This window comes from Microcaecilia unicolor, chromosome 8 (assembly GCF_901765095.1).
Source record: "Microcaecilia unicolor chromosome 8, aMicUni1.1, whole genome shotgun sequence".
Taxonomy (NCBI): Eukaryota; Metazoa; Chordata; class Amphibia; order Gymnophiona; family Siphonopidae; genus Microcaecilia; species Microcaecilia unicolor.
Window position 1 is genome coordinate 89580639 of NC_044038.1, and position 12062 is coordinate 89592700.

At 42.5% G+C, this 12062-nt stretch overlaps 1 protein-coding gene across 1 annotated transcript in view; it reads left to right on the forward strand.

Annotated features, from left to right (window-relative positions):
• The first annotated feature begins 7608 nt into the window (after positions 1-7608).
• Positions 7609-12062, forward strand: part of LOC115476241 (neural cell adhesion molecule 2-like) — a 132954-nt gene continuing 128500 nt past the window's right edge. The window contains exon 1 of the mRNA XM_030212512.1: positions 7609-7710. Coding sequence (XP_030068372.1) covers positions 7662-7710 — 49 coding nt within the window. The 5' untranslated portion in view covers positions 7609-7661. The remainder of the gene's footprint in view (positions 7711-12062) is intronic.

A 12062-nucleotide genomic window follows, 5' to 3' on the forward strand; every position in this document is an offset into this window, starting at 1 on the left:
GGGGGGCCCATGCCCCTCAAGGCCCCCCATGGCTATGCAATTGCTTGGGATGCAGAAATCCAAAGGAGAAATACAAGATAGGAGGTGAGAGACTGATAAGCACAACTCAGGAGAGAGACCTTGGGGTGATAGTGTCTGAGGATCTCAATGTGTCAAAACAACGTGAGAAGGCAGTGGCCTCAACCAGAAGGATGCTAGGCTGCATGACAAGAAGCATTTCCAGCAGAAGAAAGGAGGTGTTAATGCCCCAGTCATTAGTAAGTATGGTATGCAGTTTTGAAGGCCATCTCTAGCTAAGGACATAAAGACTTGAAGCAGTTCAGAGTAAGGAGATATATATATAGTAAGAGGTCTGCACCAAAAAAGTATGAGAAGAGACTTGAAGACCTGAATATATATCGCTAGAGGAAAGGAGGATGGGGGAGATATATTTAAATAATGTTTATTGAGTGTACATCAATACAAACAACACAAGAAGTTCCAACCCCATAAACAAGTGATTGCAAAGCACACTCATTTTCATGAACCAAAACTCTCCTTCCAAACTCATCTCCTCACAGAACCACTCTTAACCCCCCCTCCCGGACAGATCAATCAAAAACATATAGCAGTCCCATGATGGAGTATTTAACAAAACATTCAGTGTAAGTGTGGCTCAAAAGCGCTCTCAAGTTGCCTGAAATTGGTGCTCACCTGGGGAAGCCAAGACAGGAATATGCCTGCACTTCATGATGAGGACCTTGATCATAATTGCACACCATTGCTGCTCTGTGGGGGGATCCTGGGACAACCATTGGGTGAGGAGCACCTTTAATACCATCAACACAGCCCAGCAGATAAACCTGAGAGCAACCACTGGCACAACGCCAAGAGCAAGATTGGCATAATGGGGATCTGGAGAGACCAAATGTCAGATACAAAGCCAAGCACCCTCCGCCACAGTGTCTGAATCAGTGAGCAATTTCACAGCATATGACCCAAAGAAGCCTCCCCATACCCACATTTAGGACATGCTGCAGTAGGGCAAATTTTCATGAGGCAGGCTTGCTTCGAGGACTAATAAAGTCTTAGATTAATTTTGTACCAGAGTTCCCAAAACAAGACATGGTCTGTGAAGGCTCTCACTCCAGTGATCCCACAATAGTAAGCAGCCCTCACTTAAAGAAACGCCCAAGTCAGCTGCCTAAGCCTGCTCCAAATTGCCAAAGTCAGGTGTAATCACATGATCTTTAAGATGGCAATGGTGAAAAGACAGAGGGACTTTAAATTGAGATTCCAGCATCTCATCGATTTCCCCAGTTCAGCAAGACTTGAACAACTGATCAAGGTAATGCTGCAGGTGTAAATGGGAGAAGGCACCTTCTTTTCGTGACAACTTAAATCCAGTTGAACAGGGGAGATATAATACAGATGTTTAAATACTTGAGAGGTCTTAATATACCAACAGATCTTTTTCAGAGGCAGGGAAGTGGTCGAACCAAAGCACATAAATAGAGGTTATTGGTTGGTAGACTTAGGAGCAACACCAGGAAATACTTTTTCATGGAGAGGGTGGTGGATGCCTGGAATGTCCTCTTGGTGGAGATTGTGAGGACAAAACAGGGCCGGATTAAGTCCAACTGATGCCCTAAGCACAGCCCAACAAAGGTGCCCCTCAGCCCCTACATTGCTTAACTGAAAAGAAATTAAGACTCAATAAGTGCTGAGAAATATCATTATTGTATGAAACAAACATCATATATATTTATAATGATTAGAAAAACATTTAAATTCATGTTGGATAATGGGTGTGGCGGATGTCAGTGAAAGAGTTAAGGTGATGATAGCTAGGGGAAAAAACTCTGTAGTGCCCACCCTTCCTTTGGTGCCCTAAGCACATGTTTATTTTGTTTAATAGTTAATTGGTACACCCAACCCAAAAGCAAGGAGGCTATCAGCTGCTGTATCTACGTTGCTGTTGTTCATTGTTATTTTATCTCAGTTATATTTAGAAACATGCCGACTTGTGCAGCATATGTTTGTACACAGAGGAACTATCACAATGGAATAACCTTTCATCGGTTAGAGTAGTAATTTGTCCTAAATCATAATCATTGTGTCATTTGGAGAGGCTGGTTATACTTATAGGGACACCCTAGCAGATGTTCTATTTGTCCTGAAATTTTTTTTACCTAGTAAAGGGCCCCAAAACAGACATCATGACATCGGCTGCACATACTATAGCAGGACATGTTTATCCACTCCTAACCTAGCTAAGATCATGTTCAAGCACCTTCCTGACCTCATTTGCAACCTTCTTTAAACTAGTCCCTTATTTTCATACTCCTGTTACTCTATCTTATCTATCTATTTGTTCTATATTTGCTTACACCCTATGGTGTCTATGAAAATGTTTTATTGGGTATTGTGTTGACATTGTAATGTAGCATACTATGCCATACTTTGTATTGTTGTTTGAATATTTTTACTGCTGTAATTGTCTATTGCTTATGTTTGACTTATTCTTGCTGTACACCGCCTTGAACAATTTCCTTCAAATAGGCGGTAAATAAATCCTAATAAATAAAGTAATTAAATAAAAAATAAATCCTGGGCTGGGACAAAATAATGACAGAATTCAAGAATGCATGAGATAAACACAGAGGATTCTTATATAGAAAGAGGATGGAATGATGACCTCCAGACTGTTGATGTGTTATGATGGCAACTCCAGTAGTTAGAATGCAAGGCTAGAGCTGGGCAGACTTCTACTGGCTGTGTCCTGAAAATGGCAAAAAAAAACCCAGGTGCCCCATTATCAGGGTGCAGGACGTCAGAAACAGAAGGAAGCCTTTTGTGAGAAGAAGAGGACCTCGGCTGGCGGGGGTTGGGGTCCCCTACTAGCAAAGGCAGAAGATGGCGGGTTGGCGGTGGGGGGGGGGGGGGATTGGGCAGGTCGTCGGCAGGGAGGTCCAGGGCCAAATCTACGGCCTTGTACTTGTGACCTGGATTGGCCACTGCTGGAAGCAGGATACTGGGCTAGAAGGACCATTGGCCTGACCCCAGTTCAGCTGTTCTTATGTGTTAGATGTTTATGATTCTTAAAATGGATGTTTCTGTCACATGTAACCAGCACATAAATATCCATTTCTCCATGTTTTTTTTAGAACAGGCTCTATGTCAGCAGATCTTTTTCTAGTGAACTTTGAGACATGCTGACTTGGACATCTCAGTTTCAATTTGTATATCCTTTCTGAAATACTGCTCCACATCCCTTTTATTGTGTAACGACTATCTTTTCACTTTATGCACACATTTTTCTATGGTTGTGGAAACTAGTAAAACCAGTTCAATGTTAACCTTGTAACTTGCAGACTGTGATACTTTATTTTGGACAAGCAGAATAATTCCACAAAGGTGATGCTGTACAGAAGTTTTACAGAGCCACTGAGAAGGCTTGACTAGTCCTTAGACTAGTACAATAAACGAAGTCACAACTTGCAAGAAATTCACTGTCTTCGGGATCATTTACACTAGAATTTTACATTAAAGACCTCAACCTATAGATAGTACAAAGATTTGAAAGGTACACCCAAAGCCCCAGTCTCAGTATCCTCTTCCTCATGGACATTCTTTCCCCCACTACTAGAGACTGAGTTCATTATTAGTACATTTATTGATTTATATATTTCAGAACTGATTATCAAACTGCAAATGAATACCTTGTTAAAGATTTCATAGAGATCTGACAATAGAAGGAGAAGGTAACAGTGTAATGTAATCTCAACCTTCTACCTAAGCTTAAAAAGAGCTAAAGGACTAAATCCTAAAAATGGCGCCTAAAAAAATCAGTGCCCCCCCCCCCCGCAAAAATAGCGTTTATCAGTATTCTATAAAATATGCTCAAAGTTATGTGCTGTTTACTGAATAGCGCTTAGTACCAGGCACTGTGACTACATTTAGGTGCAGAGACCAAAAAGTGGGAAACAAAGGAAGGTTGGACGTGTCTGATAATCTTAATTCTGAATGCCTCTGGTAGGCTACCAGTGGCATTCAGAAGCGATATTATTCGTAACACCTTTCAACGGTCTTTGTAAAGACCACAAAGTTTCATTTTTGAAGACATAACAATTAAGATTGTCAGACACATGCATCAAGACTCCTGAAGAAGGCACTTTCAGTGCCAAAACATTAAGTATCGGGCATTATACTAGTATTTTGAATAGTGCATCATTCATGCATTGTCGTGGCCGTGCCCTTATGTTCAGACCTACTGTTTCTCTGTATCTAGCTCTGTGACCTCTCCGGTCTGCCTTTTTCCCTATTGTTGTTCTCCCTGTAAGCCAAGCCTCACTTTGGTCTCCCTGCTTCTGCTTCATTTCCTGTTATTGTTCTTCCTGTTAGCCAAGCCTCGCTTTGGTGTCCCTAAAGCCAAGTCTCGCTTTGATCTCCCTGCTTCTGCTTCATTTCCTACTTGTGACATCATCAGCCTACTCCTTTATAAGGACCCAGGGAGCTTTCCTAGGTTGCTTTTGCAAGAGGTCTCTTAATCTTGTGTTACCTGTTTAGATAATTTCCCTGCTTGGCTTTGTTCCTGAGAATCTTGCTCCTGAAGGTCTTTTCTGTGTTTCTTTGAGTCTTGTGTTTCAGTGCTTTGCTTTGTTTCTGTGTGTTTACTTTTTTACCTTGATCCTGAAAGCCTGGCTCTAAAGCCACACACTGCCCTTGGTGTCTGTATCTGTTTGACTCTACCCTTGGCTCCTGCTTTTAGTCTAGCCCTGCTTTTGACTCTTGCTATAGTGAAGCTCTGTGTTTAAGCCACTCTCTGTGTTTAACCAAGCTCTGTTCTGTTTCCTGTGTGTTTGTGTGGTTCTTGTCTGTTTATTCTGAGAGTCTGTAGAAGCCAGCGTCGGCCCTGATTACTTCACTGCTATACAGCTGTGGCTGCCTCCCAGTCTGCCTGGCCTTTCCCTTTCCAGCTGTGGGTGCTGGTAAGCACATTGCTTCTTTGTTTGTTTGTTTTCCCTTAGTCTGCTTAATCCTTTGCTTGCTATGTTTGCTTCCTGGCTCTTGAGCTCTGTTTCTGCCAAGTTCTGTTCCTATTGTGTGTTTGAGCCAGTTCTATTCCTGTTCCCTGTCAAGCCAAGTCCCTTTCAGTATCCTGTTCCAGTCAAGCCAAGCCAGTCTCAGAATCCTGTTCCAGTCAAGCCTGTTCCAGAATCCTGTTCCAGCCAAGCCCGTTCCAGAATCCTGTTCTAGCCAAGCCAAGTCTGTTCCAGAATCCGGTTCCAGAATCCGGTTCCAGCCAAGCCAAGCCCATTCCAGAATCCTGTGCCAGCCAATCCTGTTTGAGAATCCTGAATCCTGTTCCAGCCAAGCCTGTTCGAGAATCCTGTTTGAGAATCCTGAATCCTGTTCCAGCCAAGCCTGTTTGAGAATCCTGAGTCCTGTTCCAGCCAAGCCTGTTTCAGAATCCTGAATCCTGTTTGAGAATCCTGAATCCTGTTCCAGCCAAGCCTGTTCGAGAATCCTGAATCCTGTCCCTGCCTTGTTTATTGTCTTGCTTCTGTTATTCTTGTTGCCTAGCTCCTATCCTGTCTTGCCTGTCTAGTTGTGCTTTGTCTTGTCTCTTTCAGCCTAGTCCTGTCGGGATCCAGTCCTTGCCTTGTCCTTGTCTTTCCCTTTTCTGGACCCAGTTTTAATCTACCGTGTTTTGCCTTGTCTTGCATTTCTGGGTCCCAGTCCCAGTTTTAATCCAGTTCCGAGTCTTGCCTTGTCCTGTCTAGGTTCCAGTTCTGGCCCTTTGCCTTTTCCTTGCCTCGTCTGGATCTGTTTTTTGTGTTGTCCATTGTGTTTAGTTACCTCTGCCTTGCCTTTTTGAGTCTGTTAGTTTATCCTAGTCTAGTCTGTTCTGATTCCTGCCTGTGCCAGCCCCAGTGATTTGTCTGCCAAAGCTCCGGCTTTGGTCCAAGGGCTCACCATTCCTGACAGATGTGACATGCATGCATGGTCTTTTTAAAGACCACTCCATCATTTCCACTCAACTGCACAATCTAATTTTTACTCCTATTTTACCAGACTCCTGCGGCAGGCACATCTGTGCCGAAACACGGTGTCGTGTCAAGTCTTGAGTTTTTTCTTTCATGTTATTGTGCATTGTCTTTTGTAAATTGCGGTAATAAACTTTTTCTGTTGATCTTGAGGTTTGTTCAGCCTTCCTTTGTTTCCCACTTTTTGGTTGCTGTCTATACTTCTCGTGGGACTTTTGTGTTCAGTTACCGGCTGGTTCCCGTCCTTTACATTTAGGTGCAACCATTTCCACCAATGAAACCTTGGTGTGTTCCCATGCCTAAATTAAGCATGTATCCCCATTATTCCATAACAATGCGCATATCTTGTGGGAATGCCCTCGATCTGACCATGTCCTTCCCTTGGCTGCACCCCCCTTTTGGACGGGCATAAAATTTACGCACATTAATTTTATTAAATCCAGTCAGCACCAATAAGTGCTTGTTACAAAGCCGATTATCAGCACTAATTGGCTCATTATTCAATTAAATTGAACGTACAAATTGGGTCCGTGCCCAAATTTGCACACACACATTTTAGCGACTTTTATAGAATTGGGGGGGGGGGGGGAATGTCTTGTTCCTTCTGAAGCCTGTTATCACATGCCTCACTCAGATTTAGATTGAGATAATTTATTTGCATGACAATCTTACACCTGTTTACCTAAGTAACCCCCCCCCCCCCCCCCATTTACTAAGCCTTGCTGGCGGCCGCCACAAGGCAATGCTGACACAGCCAATTCAAAGTGAATGGGCTGTTTTGGCATTAGCACATGGCAGCCGCCAGCGCAGCTTAGTAAAATGGGGGCAATACTTTCTGCAATCCCTTCTTTTCTCCATGTTTCGTTCCCTTCCTTCCTTCTTTATAAAGGGTTCTCAGTATTGAGCCCCTTTTTTCCAGAGGCTATTTAGAGTTTCATCTCCCATTACTCTTTCCCAGTGGATGCCAGTGCTTTTTTTTTTTTTTAATTCTCTCTTTTCTACAACTGACTCTTGGTGTTTTGCCTGCTTAACCCAGGCATTGGCAACTGGTTATTCCATATCCAAGGATAGATAACCAGATCTGAATTTTAGTGAGACACAGCTGAACAGATTTCCATTTTCTCTCATCAGTTTGGTCCCCTCCAGAAAAAAAGCACATTCAAGTGTGCTGACCATCTTGAGTAAAGTGGTGTGGTAGCCTTGTTAATCCACTTTTAAAGGTAATAAATTAAAACAGAGAAAAGAAAATAAGATGATACTGGTGTACTGACAAACAGAGGGAGATAGGGGAACAGACAGAATCCAGGACAAGCAACATGTATACAGAGATCTGGCATAAATGCCTCTGAACACTCCCTTGTTTAGGCCCCTCTTGAGTGTCGGGGGGGAGGGGGGAAGTAGCTGCAGGAGGTGGAGGAGGCAGGGGCTGGCGCCTGGGTGGTCTCTAAGATGACACAGGAATGATGTTACAGAAGTGGTGAACGTGCAGAGATAGGACAGATAAGGAGGGGCTATTTAGGCTGGCTCCCAGAAGGGACCTATAAAGACCCCGGAGCTAAGAAAGCAGCAGGGCCAGCAGGTTATCTCGAGATTGCAGCAGTGCTCACAGCCCGGGGATCTTCTGTTAACAGGATGGTGGGACTGAAAATCCTCCTACTAGTGCTCTGCACAGCTTCCTCAGGTAAAGGTGGAAAAAGCAGACATTTGAGTGAAATACAAAAATCTAATCACGGATTTTAGTCGTTCTTCAATTGCCGAAAGTGTTTATTAGATTTTGCTAAATTAAGACACTACCATTTTTTAACTGCACGTACGGTCACAATATTAATTAACCCCTTTTGCAGAAAAGAAGTAAACGTATTTTTTCTTTTGGAATACACTAACTTAGTTTAACACATAAGTGAAATAGTAAGGCTTACATAATTGTTAAAACAAGTGTTTTTAAAAAATGTTCTAGCACAGACCATTTCAGTTTTATAAATCATAGCAGATTGATGATACTTTGTTATCGAAATTCCAAAACACGTGTGTATAGAGGGGAAAAACTGCCATTAAAGGTGAATTTTAACATTTGTAAAATGCGATTTTCTTTTATTGACACTAACAGTTTTCCTTAGTATATTATTATCAGATTGAAAACAACCCCCCCCCCCCCCCCCAAGGTTATATTATTTGATTGATTACATTTTATGTTGTGAAAATATCACCTGCAGTCTGAGCGAAGCCCGCCAAGACCCTGGAAAGATGTGCAGTTTCTTGTTGATTTGCAGAGCTGGAAGGCAGAGGACAGCGCTTCGGTGTCTGTCGGAGCTTTCAGGATCTCCACATGAATATGCATGAAATAGATTTGCACATGCCGAGTCTCCAGAAGCATGCAAACTTATTAGCATTCGTGTGGAGATCCTGAGCACTGGACTGGCTGTAGGGTCCCCGACAGGTTTGGGGAGCCCTGGTTCTAGAGAAACATGGACAGGAGAGACAAATCCATATTTCTGGAAAATAAAAGATTCACCTGTTATCCCTTTTCCATCTGGAAAAAAGGAAGAAAGAGCTTGGGGTAGAAACACCGAATGGGGGCTGTGTGGAAGGTGTGCTAGAGAAAATGGGAGAAAGAAGAAAGGAAGGAAGGATGGATGGATGGATGAGTGGAGAAAGGTAGTGTGGTGGCATGGAGAGACGGGAGAAAAGGAAAAACAATATAAAAGACCCCCTGGAATCTGCTTCGGTAAAGTCCAGGCACTAGGCTTGCTGCTCTATTTGGACAAAGTCAGTGATCGTCTTTAAGACAATGTTTTTGGACCTCCTTGAGTTTTTTTTTTAATTGACTTTCTTATCCAAACTATGTTTAATTTTTCCGAAGAATTGGCAGTTTTAATCGTATTTGTTTAAAAATTACAACTCTTGAATATTTTTTAGAGGATTTATGAATTTCCTTTGTGCTTATTATCGAGGGCACTTTTACAAGCTTCTGCACATAAAATGAGTGTTAACTAGGTATGGGCAGCCAGAAAAGTTGTGTTTCCGTGTGATTTCTCGTATCGTTTATGGGCCATTGTCAGTTGCCAAAATAAGATGCTGTATGTGGAAAAAGAGTGCACTCTTTCCCCAATAGGGCACACAGGTATGCACAGATTTTTCCGTGCAGCGAGAAATGGTGCGTCCTCTTTCCAGGGCACTAGTTCCAAAGAGTACACACTTACCGGTAAAAGACATAACGTGAAATGTGATGAGTTTGCTGCTCATTTCATTTGGTACATGCAATGACTTAGGATATTCTGTTGACATTTTCAATATGGTTGCAAATGACAGCTCATTCCTAGTGTTTATAAAATTGCATGTGTGATGTGCATGTAAAATTACACAGGTACAGCTTGTTTAGATCTAATTTTACCCAGATTGAGTAAAGGGGTTTTGGGGGATTGGATTGTTGAGGGTTTGGATTTATGAACACAAACACTCAAACACACACTGAAATTAACCCAGAAAATTTGGTGCCAAAGGGCAGCGGTGAATTTAAATGCATAAATTTTACTTGTCAAGTGAAAATGTAGTATAGGGATACTTTCATGTTGGAAATTTGCAGGAACCCACACTGGGAAGATTATGTGTGTACTATTTTAGTTATAAAAATTGCCCTTTAAAAAGTAAATAAAGAAATATTTTAACCCAAAGTTATCATAAAGCTTCCATCCCTCAGCACTTTGGACTGATAACAGTACCAGGCTTTGTGTATATTGATAGCTCTGGGAATGCCCTGAAATGAGCCAAGGTTTATGAATTCAAAATCTTATTGTGCTAGTCCTAAAATCTGTACAAATAAAGAATAGCAACGATGACACCTTTTTACTTGACTTGGAGGCATATTTTCAAAGCACTTTGGGAGGCTAAGTTCCATAGGTTTCTATGGAACTTTGGGAGGCTAAGTGCTTTGAAAATGAGCCTCTAAGGGGCCCTTTTGCTAAACCATGTTAAGGGGGTTGTGGCCCTTTCACAGTTAGCACACAGTATACTGGGTATTAAGTGCTCTTTGTATCAGAGGGGCATGACGTGGGCAGAGAGTGGGTATGGAAGGCGTTTGGCAGTTAACGTGCTGATGGAAGATTTAAGTGCTTCCACGCTAGCTGTGAGCAGGTACCACATATTAATCTAAACTGTTAACCCACAACCTGCAATAATAAGTGGGAACACCCCCCCCCCCCCCACACACACACACACACCCGGGGGCCACATTAAATTTGCAGGTACCACATTATAGAATTCCATGTGAAGCTGCGGTAACTGCAAATCTTAGTGGTCCTTTTACTAAGCTGTGGTAAGAGGGGACCTGCGCTAGCATCTGTGCGTGTTTTTGACATGTGCTGAGGTCCCCTTTTAACCGCAGCGGGTAAATGGCTATCTTTTTTTAAAGACAAGAAATGGCTGTGCGGTAAGTGAACCACTTGCCGTGCACCCATTTAAGAGGGGGGTGGCAGTAAGAGATCCCGCACTAACTCGGCAGTAATCGAGCAGCATATAGTGTTGCCCAATAACTGTCAGGTAAGCATCAGCACTGCAAAAATAGAAACTTTTTGTAGCACTGGAAATGGCACACGCTGGGGATGGGAACTGCCGCCAGGCTCCTGCAGAAGCCCAGTGTACTTCTGGATTGGTGCATGGCAAGCCTGTTTCCACGCGCCAACCCTTTAGTAAAAGGGCCCCTTACTGCAGTGTAGTAGAAGGGTCCCTAAGTACACATGACTAGCTTTCTAGTGCTGTGACCCCTTCATCGTGTCAGTGCAAAATCACTAATTTGATTGAAGGAATCGGGTTGTTGGAAGCTAGCCACAAATGTATTGTTAATCCAATAAAACATGTCACCTGCAACTTGTTTTTCAACATTCATGTCTAGTGTCCAAATGGACCAAGAGGGCAACCCCAGTATTGTATTAGGAGACGGAGTGTAATTATCCAAAGTTATTTACCAGTGTGAATGGCTACTTACATTGGTGAAAGGGCTTTTTGAAAATTATGCACTCTATGGAAAAACACACGTGTATACATATGTTTTTGTGCAGGCATTTCCAGGTTGGGGTTAGGATAAGGATGGCAACGGCATGAGCAGTTTTGTATTTTCTAAACTGTATACATTGCGTTTCACAGGAAAAGCAGGTGCAAATGCCGGTGGGTATTCTGTCCTCCCTGTAAGAACTGGTGCAGAATCGGCAAATACAAATATTCTTTACATCATAAGGTAGTTTTGAAAATGGCATTTTTAAGCAGCAAGTGAATAATGGTCTCACATTCTTTACAGAAAAGTACATACAAAAGAAGGTCAATGTTGCAACAATAATATTTTATACTGATAATTTGCTACAAAGAGTCCAACCAAACTAGCCAAAAGCAGGCAAATGAAATGAAAAAAGGTTGTCAATAAAAATACCCATTGTAAGGTCTCCACCACCGGGAGACACTTGGAAGAGTCTTCTGCACCGGGAGACTCTTGAGTCCTTCGGCCCTTTAGGTGAGCTGTGTGCTGTAATCCATTGCTAAAGAGCACTTCAATCCACAAGGTCAGATCATTATACTTTATTGTAATCCCTTTGTGTCAACTGCTCCTCCAAAGGTAGTTCCCACCACATCATTTCTCTAGAAGCACAGCAGTTCAACAGCATAGTATTCAAAACAAAACAAAAAACATGAAAAGGTTTCAAAATCTCAGCAGTTCATATAAAGCAGTTATGCAAAGCAATTCTTCAATCAAAGCAGCTCAAAAAGGTCTCAAACTCCCAGCAGTTCATGAATAGCAAGTATGCAAAGTAATTCTCCAAACAGGGTAGCTCCAGAAAGGGTTCAACCCCTCCCCAGCAGTTCATGTCAGCAGTTAGGCAAAACCATTCCCCAAACACTGCAGTTCAGAAAGGGTTCAAACTCCCAGCAGTTCATGTGTAGCAGTTATGCAAAGTAATTCTCCAAACACGGTAGATCAAAAAGGGTTCAAACTCCCCAGCAGTTCATGTAAGCAGTTATGCAAAACAATTCCCCAAACACAGTAGT